Here is an 18,882-nt window from a genome sequence, read left to right on the forward strand (position 1 = left end):
TATGATGTCAAAATCACCACTGGTTTTGTATCACAAGCACACTAATCAATCTAATAAGCATACCGAAACAGCCACCTTCGCATGGGGTTACCAGCACTTACTGACAGAAACCTTAGAAATTTACTCGGGATATACAGGTTTGAAGCACTACCAGCGAAAATAGTGGAGGTTTGTATTAACTTGGTTGATAACGCGGAGTTGAATGGTCACGGGAACAGATGCGGTCAATCAGCAAGCCAGGCAGGTAACTAGCTCCGCGGCTTTCGCCAGACTATCAGTTACCACGTCCACGCCAGCTATCAACATTAACGTTTATATTTCTTTCAGTCTCCCGCTGCTGTTTCTCCTTTGCATCAGATATCAAATAAAATCCAAAGGACTCGTCTCCCAATGGCTGGTGTTTCCTGGAGCCCATCGGCCAGCCATGGGTCAAACCTAACCACCACTCTCCATATTGCACAACAAGCGCCCCCCATTCTGAACCGGCAATCGCTAGGAAAAACCGCCATTCGGTCATCTATTCTAAGTCATGAGGGCCCCGATACCTTTGACGTATTAGAGAAGCTCTTTTTATCCTGCATGCAATCGGCCGATGATAAATCAGCTTTGTTATGTCTTGAACGCCTGACACAGCGCTTTGGGGTGTCTAATGAAAGAATAATGGCCCTGCGTGGTATGTACGAGGAGGCAGTTTCGGACAACAGCGCTGGCCTGGAGCGGTGCCTTGACAAATACGATGCGATTCTCTCGGAAAATCCGGTTAATTTGGTTTGTGTTTGAACACCTCCTTCGGGCTTGGATACTGATTAATTTGGTTAGCCAATCTTAAAGCGCCGTATTGCTCTTTTGCGATCGCTATCCAAGCCTACGGATGCGATATCTAGTCTAGTCCAATTGCTTGATGCCTCGCCAACAGATGCCGAGGCTTGGTGTGAACTTGCGGATCTATACCAATCCCAGGGCATGAGCCCGCAAGCAATCTTCAGCCTGGAAGAGGCTCTTTTGATTGTACCGCATGCATGGAATGTATGATTGGCCCTAAAGTAACTTCCTGCGAAGCTTAATTGACTCCATCACAGGTCCATGCCCGCTTAGGGGAAGTTTTATATATCTACGCCTGCTCCTTGGATTCAGATGCTATGCAGCGACCATTAGAGAGGTCCATTCACTACTTTTGCAGAAGTGTTGAACTTTGCGACGATTACCTTAGAGGTTTCTATGGCTTAGCTATGGTAAGATTGGTTTTTCGCGGCTTTAGGGTTTTCGTGTTGAATTGTCTCAAAAATTGGGTTAACATATTTCGCAGGCTACCTCACTATCCTTGGATAATGTAACCCCAGAAGTCTCCCAAGAAACTATCAGGCGCCTGCGTGAATTAGCCCGGAGGAGACTTAGGGATATCATAACAAAACAGTATTCTCTGGATCCACATTTCCGTGGATATGGAGAAGATGAACTGTCAGCTGTAAAAGAGTTCCTCGGTAGCTCTACGGATTGACACTCATAGGTATGATTGATTGGACTGGCCCTTTATGTTTTAACCCTGCTAACACCGTACTAGCACTATTAACATTTCCTTTTTACCTGGGATAGGCTATCGCACCGTGTTGCGGATATAACTTGAATGATCAAAACAACTTCCACTAGCCAATTTCAAGGACCCATAACATTCCCCTGAAATAATAATTTCACCTTCACACGAATCTTAAAGGAACAAATATAATAATATTTTGATCTGAAATTTCTCTGGTAAATGCCACGCAGCATGGACCTAGGTAGTATGTAAAGTATTCCTTATTAGTTCTAGCGTCGATCTAAAAGAATCCCCGGCGATCCGCTAGTTTGAACTTAGTATTTTACTATTTATTCACTTTGTACTTCTGTATAATTCCTACAGAGTAAGCTCTAGCCACAGTCCTTGTTCGCAAAAACTAACTGGTTCAGCTATCTTTCAGATCCAAACACTGTAATATAATATATTAGTTGAGGTGTATTTGTTTTTACAAATACATTTCTGCTGGTTGTGAGAATTGTCAAAATTTTTACTTGCAGTACCCAATAACCCCACGATTATTTGCGGTGCTAGAAAAATGGGTATACTACGCCTTCGGCACCACCTTCTTCCTTTTTCGCAAACTGTCTACCTCGAAGGGAAAGCAGATAATAGCCAGGAAGATGCATCATGTATTCGGGTTCCATCTGTTATCATCGATGGGCCCAGCCTTGTTTATAATATCTTTTCACGCCTCCTGTCATGGTTTTCATTGCATAGCGCCACCCCAATCGATGCATTGCCGACTTCTGATGAAATAAGCAAAGGGGTTATGCTATACCTTCTGCAACTGAAACTGCTCGGTGTGAAGATGTATTTGCTTATGATGAAGGCCTTGAATCTACAAATGGCTAATGGATTCCAGTGAAAAGATTTATTTTGACGGTGCGTTGCCTGCCGAGAAGCATGAAACTCGCGTCTTACGGCTCGAGAACTCAAGAAGGAGGCTTCAATTATTTTGCACTGAGACTCGACATGGTTTCAAAAGTCCAAAGCACTACCGTGGCTACCGTGCTATACATTTAGAGAGCATTTTATGCAGCCGGCCCTTATTGGCTAGATACAAAAATCTGCCCAACGACCCCTTCATGGTTCCCACGGTGTTCGAAGATCTCAAACTCCGTTGGAATAAGGAGGCGATTTGCCAGATCGCCCGGGATATTTTGCCAGTCAACTCACTTGACTTGGAAGACTTTCCCTGGGCAACGATTACGACAATGGTGTCCGGTGAAGCCGACTCTTATTGTGGCTCTACTGCAAAACTTACAGGCTCTGCAGTACTCACAAATGATTCGGATCTTCTTCTTTATGATCTCGGGACCGATGGCTCTGTTATTTTTCTTGATTCCATCGAGCTCACAGCGCCAGATCCCAGGCAATCGACACAATGTCAATTAAGGGCCTCAATGCTGCGTCCTTCCCTGGTCGCTCTCCGTTTAGGGATACCTAATCTGTTATCCTTTGCCTATGTATTAAAGACCAATCCTGAGCTCGGAATTGCAGAATTACTCCAGCGATCAAAGAACACCCAGGAGGCGATGGAAGCATCGTTAAATTATCAGCGATTCGCTAGAGAGTACCAAGGTGACGCCCACTCCCGCCAAGTAATGAACAGTACGCAACAAATTCAATTTCTGGACACCAGAATCTCGGAGTTATTTTGGCAATATGAGCTTCCGTTCGCTTACATGCCTTGGGACTCCCCACGCATGTACCTTCCTATCTTGAACGAAGATCATACAAGACAGTGTGCATGGATCCAAGGCCGCTCATATAGGAATCTTGGCTATTCTCTTCTAAACATATCCCGCCTGCCCAATGAAAGGCATACACGTGTGACTGAGTTTATCCGTCGTGGCCAACGCATTGTGGAGGACACATTACTGCTTAGCAACGAAGAATCAATCGCAGCGTATACAAAAATACTCTGTGATCGCTTAACATCTATACAGGTCGAATTCGGAATATCTAATAATTCTCCCCAGTTTTGGAGGATTTTCGCATTATTCGATCTATATATCTCAGGGGCCGAGTCTACGTCGCGTGGAATACAAGGATTGGCTCGGTTTCTCTCGCTTGGTTACATGGGAGAGCGGCTGGAATGGACAGATCTCCATCTAGCCGCGCAAGTTCAGTCAATCCTGTATTCTTTGCGAATTCTAAGACAACTTATCAGATTTTCAGAGCTTTCTAATGGTCTGGCTATGAGGTTGGACTCACTCCTGGAAACCCTCCCACCATTGCATATCATGATGGCTCCAGTTTGTTTGGAGACAAGGGAGTATATATTTAGTATCCGCATTGATCAATTTTCGGAAATTTTTATGCAGCTCCTAGCAAGAAATCGGTCAGATTACAGGGGTGCAGCCGAGCAAACAATGGAGATAGAGCTTTCAAGGGAAGAAGATGTCTCAGGGGACCATGTGGGCACAAATGTGGTGCGATCATATAAACAGTCTTCAAATATCTATGAACTCCTTCAGGAACAATAAATTGATTTCAAATTTCTGGAACGACACATTTATTATATCAAGGGGGCTGGAGAGAGCATAACGTTTTTGCATGGACTCCTGTGGGTATTTGGAACTAATCAACTTCTATCATCGAGAGGATCTTAGGAATCCAGCAACCCCTCGGCAGTATCCTACTAGACTAGACAAGCGCTGTATTTCTGCTCGCTGTACCCGACTCCAGACGGCAAGAGCTTCCCTTAGTCTATCTTCTGCATCTGACTCGGAGCATAGCGCGACAATGTCAGAGTGAATTCTTAAAAACACTGCCATCCAGGCGTTGACAAGCTCAAAATCCCTCTTCGATGCGAGGCGATTAGACAATGCCAGGACAAAAGACGATAATTCAGAATGACCTTCGCACACTTTGGGATCCAAGGATCTGATTTCAAGCTCCAGTTTTGCTGGAGCCATAAGCTTCAACTCGCTGATAAAGGGGTCGAAATTTCCAGATGAACAGCCTGCCTTGAGAAGCATCGTAAACCTAGATTCCGAGAGCCCTGCGCCGCTGCTTACATTCGTTCTAGTAATGCGAGAAGCATCCAGAGCCGTTCTTCCTTCTGTAATATTTAGGTTTGCATCATCCCTAGATGCGACTTGCGTAGAGGGCGCTGGAAGGAAGAACGGTGCTTTTGGGGGGGCCTTGGGGGGTTCTTTAGGCATGTTTCGTCCCTGTAATATCGTTAGAATGAAGCTTATAAGGAAATTCGAGTTCAAAAAACCAAAGACATGGTACGGGTATAGGAGATACCTTTATCAAATCTAAGTGGAGCAGAGTCTGCCACTTATTCTTCGGGACCACACTGAGTGTCAGCATTCCTTGACTAAGTTGCTCGGTGGATGGCACCGGACCATCATCGTCATGTTCCTCATGGGTGTGCGAAAATGCAGCTTCAATGAATCCTACACCACCTTCTCCAGAGGTAGTTGGAAGAGAAGCGTCAACGAGACTATCTTCAGTGAGATTTCGAGTAGATACGGGCACAAATAGAGACCTATTTGACCAGAGGTTAACTCCCACCCCATCTGCGTGAGCGGTAGCCAGAAAATCCCCGGTATTCGACATCGCTAGGGCGGTGCATGTACTAGACACACGGAAAATGTCAATGAGATGACCGGTTGGTAGATCCCAAACTCTAATAATAGAGTCCATGGAAGCTCCAATTATCCACCGGCCATCATTAGAAAAGGCGAAATCGTTGATTTGCCCTACGCAGCCCCATAGCTCACGCACAATTTTCCTCGTTTCCATATCGACAACTCGTATGGAGAGATCGTCACAGCTAAATGCGACAAGTTCGCTCGCGCTATTATAGCGAAGCCCGGTAATGGCCGTCATTGGGTGCCAGTCAAGCTCATCAACTAGGAACCCAGATGCGAAATCCCAAAACTAAAACGAGAAGGTCATTCGATCAGTAATGAGATTTGAGGCTATTTGGTTTTGGGGGGGTGTTCTCTTCGGCTGCCTACCTTGACTTTTCCATCGAGCCCACAACTCACAACTGTCTGGTTCAACACGTCGATTGCCAAACCAGTTACTGCCTTCGTATGTTCCGCCAAACTATTGATTTGTTGTGTCAGACCCTTATTATCACTTGCCGTGGTACGCTTCAACTTTTGGGAAGGGAAGCTCTGTCTTTGTAAACCCGATTGCATGTTGAACATGTTAATGCTACCTCCGGCTGATCCAACTAAAGCGAAGGTTCCACATTGCGAGATGGCAACACTCTGTTATAGTTTCAGATTTAGAAACTGTCCTTGATTAACAAAGGGATTCCTTACCTTAACCTCGGTGCCATCGCCGGTTTCAAATACCCAACGTCCAGCCTTTTTTTTACCCCAAAACCAAGTCCGAGCATACTTGTCTCCGCGGTGACCAGTGACTACACTCTCCCATCCTGTTTTGTTAGAAATGCCCGTGTCAGTCGCTTTAGGGTTCGCCCAGACTGGTCCTGACGTGGTAACCCCCATTCCGCCATCACGATTGAGTGAGCATGCGATACAGGTGACCTCGGGTGCTTTAAAATTTGCCTGGCCGATAGAAATGCTATTCCCAACGGCTAATTGCGGCTCCCCCTTCTTTGCCGCTTTGCGCTCCACAGAGCCTTGGGATAGCTCCGTGCTTTGACTATCCTTCCGTGCGCTGAACCCCCAAAGACTGCAGTCTTTGCTGGCGCTAAGTAACCATTTCCCATTGGACTCGGAGCCATCAGATGAGGACGGGAGGAACGACACTTTAGTTAACGCAGCTGAATGACCCCGCCTTGAGTGAAGTGGTCGAGGGATAGGCGAAAAAGGTGTCTGGTCAAATATCCATGTTCGGAGAGAGTTGTCCCTTCCAGACGATACAATAACGGGCTGCCCGTCCAGGAATTCGATGTGATTTACGCCCAGACCTAAATCAACTTGTGATAATTTATGAGCCCCTCGAAGGACGCCAATAATGCGACCGGTCCCGTTCAAATCCCACATCGTAATGTCACCGCTACCCATACACGCTGTTGCCATAACACCAGCACAATGGCCATCTTCCCCGGCGCCAAGGCCATCCGTTCGGAAAGTGAGCGATGTGATGGTCTGCCTTTGTGATGAATTCGGTGAAGAAGAAAAAAGTATCTGGCCAGTCTCCACGTTCTGGATAGCTATGGCCCCATTCCTGTAGGCGATAGCAATAACAGACAGCACAGGACTTGGCTGAAGAACAGTTACCGGACCTGATCCTGGAAACGCTGGCTGAATGGAGTGAATCAGTTTTCCTGTTTTCACATTCCATATTTCAACGCTGCCATCATATTTTCCAACAAATATTTTGTTCAGGTAGGTTGGCATGTTACAAATATGACCCGTGTATATTTTGTCCTCGGAAGAGTCCCCAGGGCGTATAGGGCTGAGAGATGTGTAGTATTCATAAGATCCATTTTTCCACACACAAATAGACTTGCCACTGCAGCCCACAATCCATGAACCAAAAACAAGCACACGATCGATAGGTTCAGTGAAGTCAGCAGGCAGTACGAGAGACGCCACTTTTTTCCCACGCTTGAAGACCCAGACACCTCCAGACGCCCCTGTCTGCAGGTTTCCCCATGCTGCAAAAATTTTATCCTGCCAAGCGAAGGTAGCAGTAATAGTTTCCGGGGTTTGGGGTCGACTGATAAAAACGAGGTTAAGCCCACGGCGAAGATCGTACGTTTGTAGGCAACGGCCAACAGATGTTGTTATTTGGAATGTAGATTTTCCCAACCGAACGCAGGTAAATGGGACCGCTGTAGGTGAGACCAGTCCGAGTGTCTATCAAAATTAAGGCATAAACATGTGCTACGAATGGTTCAGGAAGTGAGGGAGAAAAAACATACGCGAAATGGAGAAAAAATCCTTGACCCAGGTACTTGCGGATGATTTCGAATCTCCGTATCATTCGCTATTTTCTGTCTCTTCGCAAGCGGTATGCGAAAGCCATCATTGTCGAGGGACGGCATTTTTTTATGTACGTTACCGATATATTTGGGTGAAGCAGGCTGATTCTGCCGAAGCTCTCGGCTTTTTTTTTTTTTTTTATGGTAGTGAGTTAGTTGGGCTTTGTTAGTTAGTAAGTTAAGTTAACTAACTAATAACTAGCTTTATGTAAATCATGACTAAGCTTGTACGCTTAACTAGTTAACTCTATGGAGTAGGGAGTAGTTAACTAACTTACCTTGGAAAGTATGTCGTACAGGCCCGAGTAGTAATGTTGCCCTAGTTTAACTATGGGTCAAATGAAAGTAAGTCCAGGCCATTTCATAAGTCATTCCAGCTCTAGCGACCACATTATGACTATTTATTCCCTTCCTACCTCTCACGCTCTTCTACATCTCATCCCTCCCTAGGAACATGAAAATCTTCCCGGAGTCTAGCTTCTTTAAGGAGAGACGAGCCGCTGCACTCCCTACACCAGCCGAGATCAGAGCCATCAACGAAAAGTCGGGCAGTCTGGATGCCACAAACTTCAACCGCCCGGCTCTGTCATTATACCGTCTTTGGGACTATTGGTTAAGTACGGAGCTGATGTGACCGTGACCGAGGCTCAGACTCAATTGAGAATCCGCGAGCAACTACAAGGCCAAGTGCCTACTCCGGAGATTTTTGGCTGGACCGAGGATGGACGCCAGATATTTATTTACATGTCCTTAATTGAGGGCGAGTCCTTACAAGAGAGATGGAGTGGCATGAGTGAGGGTGAGAAACGAGCTGTCTGCGAAGAACTTAAAAACATCGTGAAGATGTGGAGGTCCTTGAAACAGGGCAAGCAAGACTATTATATTGGTATGTGCGTTCTCTCGGAGATAATATGTAAGTAGCCATAATCTAAAACCAATTTAATAGGCAGCTTTGATAAGCAACCACTAAATGAAGTCTTTCTCGAGTCCCATCCAAAACTCGCCGGGCCATTTCAAGGTGCGAACGCTACCCAACAATTTCAAAATGCTTGCGGAATCGAGATCGATCATGAAGTGCCTATTGTCTTCACTCATAACGACTTTGTCCCTCCCAACATCCTTTTATCGCCTGGGTCCAATCCGAAGGTAGCAGCGATCATTGACTGGGGTCAAGCTGGGTGGTATCCCGCGTACTGGGAGTATTGCAAGGCACGACGAGTTAATCTGGTTTCGGAGTCCTTCGATGATGCTCTTCAAGAAGAATGGCGCAAAAAATATCTGCCAATGATCCTGGATCCTGTTGATGATGAGGAGTACTACAACCCTTGGCTTTGGTTTGTGTTATCTGATAAAGGTCGTCAAATTATGACGTTGAAATGTTTTGACCAAATCGAATTGAATTTAGGTCTAACTAGAAAGGAGATAGATGCTTGGAGGAAGCATAAAGGTCTAGAAAGGAAATGGTGGCCTAAATACATTGGACCACTTGTCGCTATCCTCGCTTAGTGGTGATGTTGGCATTCACTGAATCCAGCACTCCAACATTATCTAAGGGCATCTAATTCTGTAACCAGATGGGCCATGTGAGCCGCAATATAGGGATATTGCGGTATGAGGGGATATAAGGGAGAATAAGGGTCAGATTATATAGTGTTGGAGTGCTAGATTCAGTCACTGTCACTATCACCACTAAGCAAAGGTTTAGCGGCACATGACTCAGTGTATTTTATTGAAGTGAGTTATTGATTAGATCACTATCTAAGCTACTCTACCTCTATTCAGGGGTATCATGTATGGTTATATAACCCTGGATCATAGTTAATCTACTCTGGTGGAGATCCTTGGTTATATCATGTTAGCACTCACACTTGACTAGGATCTCTTACTAACTAAGGGTCAGGATCCTCCTACTAGATTATAAGTAAGATAAAGAAAGTTATTTATTTTATAATAATATATATATAAGCAGCTTGTCATGGTGTGAAGCTATAGTACCCATCCAGTTAGATTCTGCCCTGACTATCTACCTCTATCCCTGTATTTAAGCCATATTGCTCCTAATCTTATTATAGCTCTTTAAGCTATATCCTATCTATTATCTAGTATTTACTATTTTACTATTTTATCTAGTTAGCTCTTAATTAATAAATATCTAAATCTAATTCTATATCTTAATATTATATAGCTCTTCTTTACTAGGAATTAATTATTATTATTATACCTATTTTACTATCTATATTACTTAAAAATATAAAAATCTTCCTATATAATACTTCTAATAAATTAAGATAATATATTATTAAAATATACTAGTTCTTTATTATTATTATAAAAAAATTCTATAAATTATTTACTTTATATTTTACTATTACTAATTTTTTTAATTATATTTAATAAAAAATAGTATAATTAAGTACTAGAAAATATAAGTTAAAAAAATTTAATAAAAGCTATTTAAAGTACTTACTTAAAATAATATATTTTTTTAATTATTATCTTTTTTTAAAAAAGATATTAATATTATTTTTTTTTTTATTATTATTATTTTTATTATATTTATTTTTATTACTTAAATTTTTAAATAATTTCTTAATCTTAATAAATTTAATAATTAATAAAGTAACTTAAGATACTTTATTTTTTAAATTTATTAGAAAATAATTATAAATCTTAATTATTTTTTAATTCTAAATAATTAAATAATTTATATAACTAGTTACTTTAAAGAAACTTTATATACTTAAATTTTATTATATATTTAAAATAAAATCTATAAATTAAATAATTATATTAAAATTTTAAAAATCTTAAAGAAAATTTTAAAAATCTTAAAGAAAATTTTTAAAAATTTAAATTTAGAAATTAATATTTATATTAATTTATTTTATTTTTAATAAATTTATTATAAATTTAATATTTTTTTTACTAAATTTTAATATTTTATATTAAAAAGAAATATAAATAAAGATATTTTATTTATAATCTTAAAATAAATTATTAATTAAGAATTTTAAAAATTATTAATATATTTTAAAATCTTATTATAAGATTATTATATTTTTATTAATTATTTATAAAATTTAAAAAATTATTATTATTATTATATAAGTATTATCTTATTTTTATTTATAAAAAATTTCTAACTTCTTTAACTTATTTTAAAATTAATTCTTACTATTTAAATTTCTATAAGCCTTATTAATCCTATTATTACTATTACTCTTACTAAAGATCTAATAAACCTATTTATTATTTATTATCTTAATTACTAAACTTAATACCTATATTACTACTATAGTAATATTAATTATCTAGTAGGTAACTATCTATACTCTAATTAAAGATTAATTAATTATATTTTTATATTTATTACTAAACTAGATTTATATTCTTTATTAATTAGATTCTTACCTATTAAATACCTCTTATTTTCTAAATTAGAAAATAAAGTATCTCTAACCTAAATTATAATTAAGAATACTCTTAATACTCTCTTTATTTATTAAAAGTTATAATAATTAGAATAATAATAGAGGAAAAAAATTACTAATTTAAATTAATAAATTTACTTATTAATCTAGAAATCTTTAATAAAATTTTACTAATTTTTACTATAATTAACTCTAGAGTTAAGAATAAATATTTTATAAATTATAATTAGATTATAAATAATTAATTAAAAATATTATTATTAAGAAATTTTATTTTATTAAGAAGAATTAATAATATTTTAATAAAGTTTAATTATATTATTTATTTTATTTATTTAACTTAAAAAATCTATAATTATATTAAAAAAATTATTATTTTTTTTATAATTTAATTTATATATTTTTTTATTATTTTTAATTTATTTTAGTTAAAGATTTATAATCTTTAAATTAAATTTACTAATTATATTATTTTATTTAAAAATTTTTATTATAAAAAATATTATAATATATTTTTAAAATTTATAAAAATTTTAATATTATATAATATATTACTAAAAGTTTTTTCTTAATATCTTAATTTCTATCCTAAATTTCTAAAGAATTAAAATATTATTAGAGTTTTAGTTATTATTTATACTATATATACTTATTATAGATACTAGATATTTATTATTATTATTATAAATATTAAAATTACTTTAAATCTTATTATTATTATTAAATATAAATTATAAGAGTAACTACTCTCTAAATTTATTAAATTTTATAATATATTTTTATTAAAGAAGGCTAAATATCTACTATTTTATTAATTTAATAATTATAAAATTAAATTACTATTTAAAAAAATCTTATTATTTAAGAGCTTATATAATATATCTTAAGATAAATTAAAAACTTTAAAGAAATAAATTAAAAAAAATTTAAAAAAAGATTTTATTTATTCTAGTTTTTTTCCTATTATATCCCTTATTTTATTTATAAAAAAATTTAAAAAAGGCTTATAATTCTATATAAATTATTAAGTTCTAAATATAATTATTATAAAAGATTATTACTTATTATTATTAATAAAAGAGATACTAAATAATTTAAAAGAAATAAAATATTTCTTAAAAATTAATATTATTTTTATTTTTAATAATCTATAAATTAAAAAAAGATAAGAATATTTTATTACTTTTTAAATTTAATTAAGTTTATTTAAATTCTTAATAATATTATTTAAATTTACTAAAATTCTAATATTATTCTAGAGATTTATTAATAAAGTCTTATATAATTATTTAGATATTTTTTATACTATATATTTAAATAATATTTTAATTTATAACTAAATTTATACTAAGTATATTTATTATATTTAATAAATATTAAAATATCTATAAATAATAAAACTTTATACTAAATTTAGTAAATATAAATTTTTTATATATAAAATAAAATTTCTAAAATTAATTATAAATAAAAATAGCTTTTAAATAGATTTTAATAAGGTAAAAATAATTATTAAGTAAGAAATATTAATCTATCTAACTAATATTTAAGTCTTTATTAATTTTAGGAACTTTTACTACTAATTTATCTATAATTTTTTAAAAATTATTAGACTATTAATTAACCTAATTAAGAAAAATATTAACTTTAATTAAATATTTACTTATTAAAAAATATTTAAATAATTAAAAATTACTTTTATAAATATTTTAATATTAAAATTTTTTAACTAGTTAAAAAATATAATTTTAGAAATTAATATCTTTAATTATATATTTATTAAAGTATTATTATAATATAATAATAAAAATATATTATATTTTATTATATTTTTTTTTAAGAAATATTTTATAATAAAATATAATTATAAGATTTATAATAAAGAATTACTAGTTATTATTTATTATTTTAAAGAATAATATCTTAAATTAGAAAAAATTTTATTACCTATAAAAATTATTATAAATTACTAGAATCTAGAGTATTTTATATTAATTAAGTTATTAAATTATTAATAAATTTACTAGTCTAAATTTTTATTAAAATTTAATTTTTAAATATATTATTATTTTAAGAAGTTAAATATTAAGTTTAATATATTAATTAGGAGATTAGAAAATTTATTTAAAGAAAAAGATAAATAATTTTTTTACTAGAATTAAATTATTCTAAAATTTAAAAATCTACTATTTAAAATTACTATTAATTTAAGATTAAATATTAATAATTAATATTAAGTATATTTTATTAAATAACTTATTACTAATAAATTAATCTTCTTACTATTAATATTATAATTATTATTTAATAAAACTTATTTTTAAGATAAGAAATTCTAATCTATTTTAAATATTTTAAAAAATAATCTATTAAAATATTCTAATATTATACTAGTTAATTATAAATATACTAAATTATATTTAAGATATTAAGATTAACTCTATATATTTAATTATAATAAGATAAAAATCAAAATATTAAGATTCTATTATAAAAGCCCTATTATTAGATATTCTAGAAAAATTAAAATATATAAATTAATATTATATAAATATTTCTAGCCTGAAATTTATAAGTATATAAATTAATAAATCTAGAATTATTATCTCTATTACTAGATTACTCCTTCTTAAGAAGTAAAATAAGAAATATTAAGATTTTTACTAATTTCTAAATATACTTAATAAGATATAAATATAGACTTTATTATATATTTATTATTAAATAATAATTATAATACTATTTTAATTATAATTAATTATTTAATAAAAATAAAATACTTCCTCTCTTATACTAGAATAATTAATACTAAAAATATAGCTAATCTATATCTTAAGTATATCTAGAAATTCTATAATATCTTTAAAATAATTATATTAGATTATAGAATTTAATTTATTATTATTTTTTAAAAATATTTAATATCTTATCTAAAGATTTATAATCTATTATTTATTATTTATTATTTTAAAATTAATAATTAAATTTATTATTAATTTTATTTATTCTAAATTTATAAGAGTATTATTATTTATAATTAATTATAGATTTTATCTAATATTAAGATTTAAATTAAGTTACTTTATTATCTATCTTATTAAAAAAAATATTAAGAAATTTACTAATATTATATATAAGATTTATAAATTTATTTATATTAAGATTTTATTTACTTAAGCTTATTATAAAATATAAGCTAATTATTAAAGATAATTTATATATTATTATATTATAGAATAAGAAATTTAACTAGATATTTATAATATTTAAATATTTTATTTATAAAAAAAATTAGATTAAAAAAATTTTAAATTATATTATATTAAAAAAATTATTAGCCTATATATTTATAAACTTAAATTATTTAAAAATATAAAAATCTATTTTATATTTAATATATTTTTATTTTATTTTATTATTAATAATTCTTTACCTAATTAATATCCTAATCTACTATTATTTATTAAAGTTAAAAAATTAAAAGAATAAAAAATTAAAAAAATTCTTAATTTTTAATAAATTTATTAAAATTATAGTAAATTTAAGCTATAATATATTATTAAGTAAATTAAATATAATAAGCTAATTTAAGAATCTATTAAATATTTAGAAAATACTTACTAGTTAATAAATAATTACTATTTTTATTATCTTAAGAAGTCCTAACTACTTTCTTCTTAAATCTTAATAAAACTTAATCCTAAGGAGGAGAGTATTATTATAATATAAAATTATAATACCTATATAGTTAGATTCTACCCTAATTATCTATCTTTATTCCTATATTTAAGCTATATTACTCCTGATCCTATTATAGCTCTTCAAGCTATATCCTGTCTATTACCTGGTACCTGCTGTTCTGCTGTTCTGTCTAGTTAGCTCCTAGTCAATGAATATCTGAATCTGACTCTGCACCTTGACACAGCTCTAGTAGAAAATCTCTATATAAAAATCCTACAAGATAAAAAATAGTATAAAGAAAACTAGATCTAGTAAGTAATTTTATTTTAATATCTTTATTTATATTACTTAAATTCCTAATCTCTTTATATACTAGTTATAAAGTTCCTTTAGTAATATTTTAATAAGAATATTAATTATTATCTTTATTATATAAATATATTTAATTTAATTTAAATTATTAATTATAGCTTTATAAATAGTATAAAAATAAATATTAATATATTTTAATTAATTAGATAAGATATAACTTAATTAACTAGCTATAATAATATTACTTTAATTATTATAATAAATAATATTAGAAAGTAGAATATACTTTATATATTATAAAAAAATTATAAGAATAAATTTTTATAATTATATTAATTTAATATATTCTATATTATATATAATCTAGTTACTAGAAATTATTATTTTAATTTTTATATTATTAATCTATTATTTAAAAAGAATATAAATCTTAAAATTAATTAATAATTATTTAAATTAGTAATAAAATCTAAGTTATTATAATTATATAATATAAGATTAGATTATAAAAAAAAGATAAATTTATATATTTATATATAATATCTAGATTTTTTATATTTTAAAAATATTAAAATACTTATTTTAAAATAATAATATACTTAATATCTAGTTTATTTATAAATTTAAATAATTAAGATAAAATAAATATAATATTAACTTATATATATATTATTAAATAGATAAAATCTTTTATTATGTTATAATATTTTATTACTTTTATTTTTACTAGAAATTCTATAATAGGAGTCTTTATTAATAATTATTTAAAATTAAGTAATATATTTATAAGATTTATAGGGGTATTAAAGTACTCTAGTAAATAATTAATATAGGATTTTTAGTAGAGGATTATATAGTTATATTTATATTTAATATAAATATCTAGAAATAGATAAGAGAGATCTAGATTATAAGTTTAAAAAATATTTTAATATTTATAGATAAAAATATTTATTACTTTAATATTATTAGTTAGTAGAATATTATTAATAAATAGAAGAAAGATTATAAAATAGCTATCTTATATATAGATAAATATAAATAATTTAATATTATATTAATAAAATCTTATATTCTATAAAAATAATATTATTTTTTTATTAAATATATTATATCTACTTTAATTTATATAAGAATTTTCTTAACTATAAAATATATTTATTAGAATCTAGATTTATATTTTGAGAAAATTTTATTTATATATCTATATTAATCTTATTATTTAAGAAGGTAATAATAATATCTAGATTATATAAAGACTAATTATAGAAGGTAAATAATATTATTAGTAATTAAAAAATAATAAGTGTCACAGCGGGCAGGCTGGCAGTAGGTGTAGCTAATAGTACAGTGTATATTCAGGCTATCTATGTATAAGTCTGACAGGTTAGGGTTAGGTCAGGATAAGGATATAGCTTGAAGAGCTAACCACCCCTTCCAACCTAGTCTCCAGGGTCGCGCCTTGCGCGCCCCCGACAGCTCAATACTTAGGATGGCTTAATACTTAGTTTTGTATAGCTTTAATTTTAAAATAATCTAATATATTTAAATTAAAAGATATTTTAATATAAAATAGATATAAATAAACCTTTATATTTCTTATATCTTTTAAGATTTTTAATACCTCTTTAAAATAATTCCCTAATTTAAGATATAAGTAATAAGTTCTTATATAATCTTTAATTATTATCTTTATAATTTAGATAATTTCTTCTTTATATTATAATTCTTTTCTAACTACTTTATTTTAGTTAAATTTTAACTAGATATAGTACCTCTTTACTATAGATAGGATCTTGAAGCCTTTATATATTTATAGCAGGCCTATTTTAGTAAAAAAAATATATTTTAGATAAATAAACTAGGTAAAGATAAGATCTTTATCTTCTACTTTTTTTTATCTAATTCTATAACTCTTACCTACTTTCTTTTTCTTATATATCTAGAATTATATAAAATCTATTAATTAAACTATTATTTTACTAATTTTAGGTAGTTAGATCTCTAGGTCTTTATAAGTAGATTATAGGATAGAATTTATATAATTTATAATTATTTAAGATTATAAGTAGACTTCTAGATTATCTAGAGTATTAATATATTAATAAATAATTATATCCTAAGCTATAAATAACTTTATAATTACTAGTTATTACTAGAATTAAGTTCTATAACCCTTCTAGCATGTCCTAAGGCAGTGCCTTAACATATTAAAATCTTGTATAATTTAGGAGATATTAAGTTTTTTTTAATAATATAAGATATTAATAGTATTCTTAATTTATTTTTAACTTTATAATAGTCTTCTAATATAGTAGTAATTAAATAAAATAGATTTAAAGTAAGATAATTAAAATTTTGAAGAATTATATATTGAGCTGTCCTGAGTATTAAGCTATCAGGGGCGTGCAAGGCGCGACCCTGGAGACTAGGTCAGAAGGGGCGGTTATATAATAGTTGGGATTAAGAATTTAAAGTAAGTCTTTATTATAGATTTACTTACTAATATTTATACTAGTATATAATTCTTAATTTATTATTTCTAGTATCTAGATATCTATAGCTATATTATAATAGTATCCCCTTTCTTAGGCTAAGCTCTAGTAAAGTATTCCTAGAGTCTAGACTTTATAGAATAATAGTAATAAAAGATAGTAATATATTTAGTAATATTCTCTAAATAGCTAGTAGGGACTTTAATAATAATAGAGTATCTAATCTACTTAATAATATATTTTAAATATAAATAATTATATTAATTATAGTAATTCTAATAAGAGTTAATTACTTTCTTAATTTTTTATTTTTTAATATTATTAATTTTAATATATAGGAGTTTAATTTCCTCTTATTTAAGTAATAAGTCTTTAATAATTAAATATAATAATTTAATATAAAATACTAGATATATTTTTATATTTTTAAGTAAGTCTAATTTATAGGTATAGAAATTAATAATCTTTTTAATAAAAAAAGAGTCTAAATTTTTCTAGTTTAATTTTTTTTAAAGATATAGAGTTATAATATTCTTAATATTTAATTAAATTAATTAATTCTTAATATAGTATTTAATAGAGTAATATTTTTAATTAGTATAATATTTATAGTAAGCTTAAGTAATAACTATAATAATATAATAGTATTTTTATATTTATTTTATAATTATAGTAAACTAGTAAATATTATAAGTTTATAAATAATAATTAAATAAGATAGATTTAAATATTATATAAGGATTAAAATTATATAAAATAAAGAATAAAAAATATTTAGTAATCTTAAAACTAGTATTATTAGTAGTAAATTTTATTATAAATAATTATTTAATCTAATTATTTTATAAATAATTAATATAAATCTATAAATATTATTTTAAAATAATATTTATATATTTAGTTTATTTATTAGTCTTAAAATAATAAATAATAAATAAAAGTAATTTTATTTTTAGAATATAATTTAAATATATCTAGAATATTAATATAAATTAGAATCTTTAATTAAATATAATAAATTTAGAAAATTTATAAAATCTTTAAATATAGTCTTAAAATAGATAGGTAGCTTCTTTAATATTATAGGTAGCTTCTTTAATATTATAGGTATTATTATAAAGAATATAGTATTAAAACTTTATTAATTAATTAATTATTATAATAATAATATTAAAGCCTAGGCTTTAAAGTAAATATATAATAAAATTAATAGATATATTTTTTTAAGAGCTTTTAAATATAAGTAAAGAATAAAGAATATTTTAATATCTATTTTAGTAAGATATAGATTATTTATAAGTATAATAATTATAAATCTATTATTTTATAAATTATAATATTTTAGATTAGTAATATAATTTTAATAATAATTTATAAATTTTTAATTTATTTTAATAATTAGTAACTATATTTTTATAATATTTATATATATTTTATCTTTAATTCTTCTATATTAGGAATATATAATTAATTATAATAAAATAA

At 29.1% G+C, this 18,882-nt stretch overlaps 4 protein-coding genes across 4 annotated transcripts; 3 read left to right on the plus strand and 1 right to left on the minus strand.

Annotated features, from left to right (window-relative positions):
• The first annotated feature begins 280 nt into the window (after positions 1 to 280).
• Positions 281 to 1,736, plus strand: P175DRAFT_0502721 (uncharacterized protein). The gene is made up of 5 exons (XM_040897452.1): positions 281 to 768; positions 820 to 1,026; positions 1,080 to 1,232; positions 1,307 to 1,507; positions 1,562 to 1,736. The coding sequence occupies exons 1-4, from the start codon at positions 391 to 393 to the stop codon at positions 1,496 to 1,498; spliced, it is 930 nt and encodes a 309-aa protein (XP_040750590.1). The 5' UTR covers positions 281 to 390; the 3' UTR covers positions 1,499 to 1,507; positions 1,562 to 1,736.
• A 189-nt stretch (positions 1,737 to 1,925) lies between these two features.
• On the plus strand, positions 1,926 to 4,057 carry P175DRAFT_0461689 (uncharacterized protein). Its single transcript, XM_040894768.1, has 2 exons — positions 1,926 to 2,365; positions 2,418 to 4,057. Exons 1-2 carry the CDS (start codon positions 2,091 to 2,093, stop codon positions 4,042 to 4,044), a joined length of 1,902 nt encoding a protein of 633 aa, XP_040750591.1. The 5' UTR covers positions 1,926 to 2,090; the 3' UTR covers positions 4,045 to 4,057.
• On the minus strand, positions 4,028 to 7,619 carry P175DRAFT_0502723 (rRNA-processing protein UTP21). Its single transcript, XM_040897453.1, has 5 exons — positions 7,419 to 7,619; positions 5,845 to 7,353; positions 5,533 to 5,790; positions 4,814 to 5,452; positions 4,028 to 4,734 (listed from the first exon to the last, which is right to left on the minus strand). Exons 1-5 carry the CDS (start codon positions 7,539 to 7,541, stop codon positions 4,153 to 4,155), a joined length of 3,111 nt encoding a protein of 1,036 aa, XP_040750592.1. The 5' UTR covers positions 7,542 to 7,619; the 3' UTR covers positions 4,028 to 4,152.
• Positions 7,620 to 7,932: 313 nt separating this feature from the next.
• P175DRAFT_0517513 (uncharacterized protein) lies at positions 7,933 to 8,984 on the plus strand (the record flags this gene model as incomplete). Its single annotated transcript, XM_040898986.1, has 4 exons — positions 7,933 to 8,074; positions 8,104 to 8,364; positions 8,425 to 8,832; positions 8,884 to 8,984. 4 exons carry the CDS (start codon positions 7,933 to 7,935, stop codon positions 8,982 to 8,984), a joined length of 912 nt encoding a protein of 303 aa, XP_040750593.1.
• Positions 8,985 to 18,882: the final 9,898 nt, after the last annotated feature.

This window comes from Aspergillus ochraceoroseus (genome assembly GCF_002846915.1).
Source record: "Aspergillus ochraceoroseus IBT 24754 chromosome Unknown P175scaffold_6, whole genome shotgun sequence".
Classification (NCBI taxonomy): domain Eukaryota; kingdom Fungi; phylum Ascomycota; class Eurotiomycetes; order Eurotiales; family Aspergillaceae; genus Aspergillus; species Aspergillus ochraceoroseus.

Bases quoted from the DNA above. Each gene is read 5' to 3' on its own strand.
- P175DRAFT_0502723 (XM_040897453.1), bottom strand. From the start codon at position 7,541: ATGCCGTCCCTCGACAATGATGGCTTTCGCATACCGCTTGCGAAGAGA. The intron at 7,354-7,418 runs GTATGTTTTTTC...TAATTTTGATAG, and splicing joins GGATTTTTTCTCCATTTCGC to ACACTCGGACTGGTCTCACC. The intron at 5,453-5,532 runs GTAGGCAGCCGA...TTCTCGTTTTAG, and splicing joins GGCTCGATGGAAAAGTCAAG to TTTTGGGATTTCGCATCTGG.
- P175DRAFT_0502721 (XM_040897452.1), top strand. From the start codon at position 391: ATGGCTGGTGTTTCCTGGAGCCCATCGGCCAGCCATGGGTCAAACCTA. The intron at 769-819 runs GTTTGTGTTTGA...TAATTTGGTTAG, and splicing joins CGGAAAATCCGGTTAATTTG to CCAATCTTAAAGCGCCGTAT. The intron at 1,027-1,079 runs GTATGATTGGCC...ACTCCATCACAG, and splicing joins TTGTACCGCATGCATGGAAT to GTCCATGCCCGCTTAGGGGA.
- P175DRAFT_0461689 (XM_040894768.1), top strand. From the start codon at position 2,091: ATGGGTATACTACGCCTTCGGCACCACCTTCTTCCTTTTTCGCAAACT. The intron at 2,366-2,417 runs GTATTTGCTTAT...AATGGATTCCAG, and splicing joins AAACTGCTCGGTGTGAAGAT to TGAAAAGATTTATTTTGACG.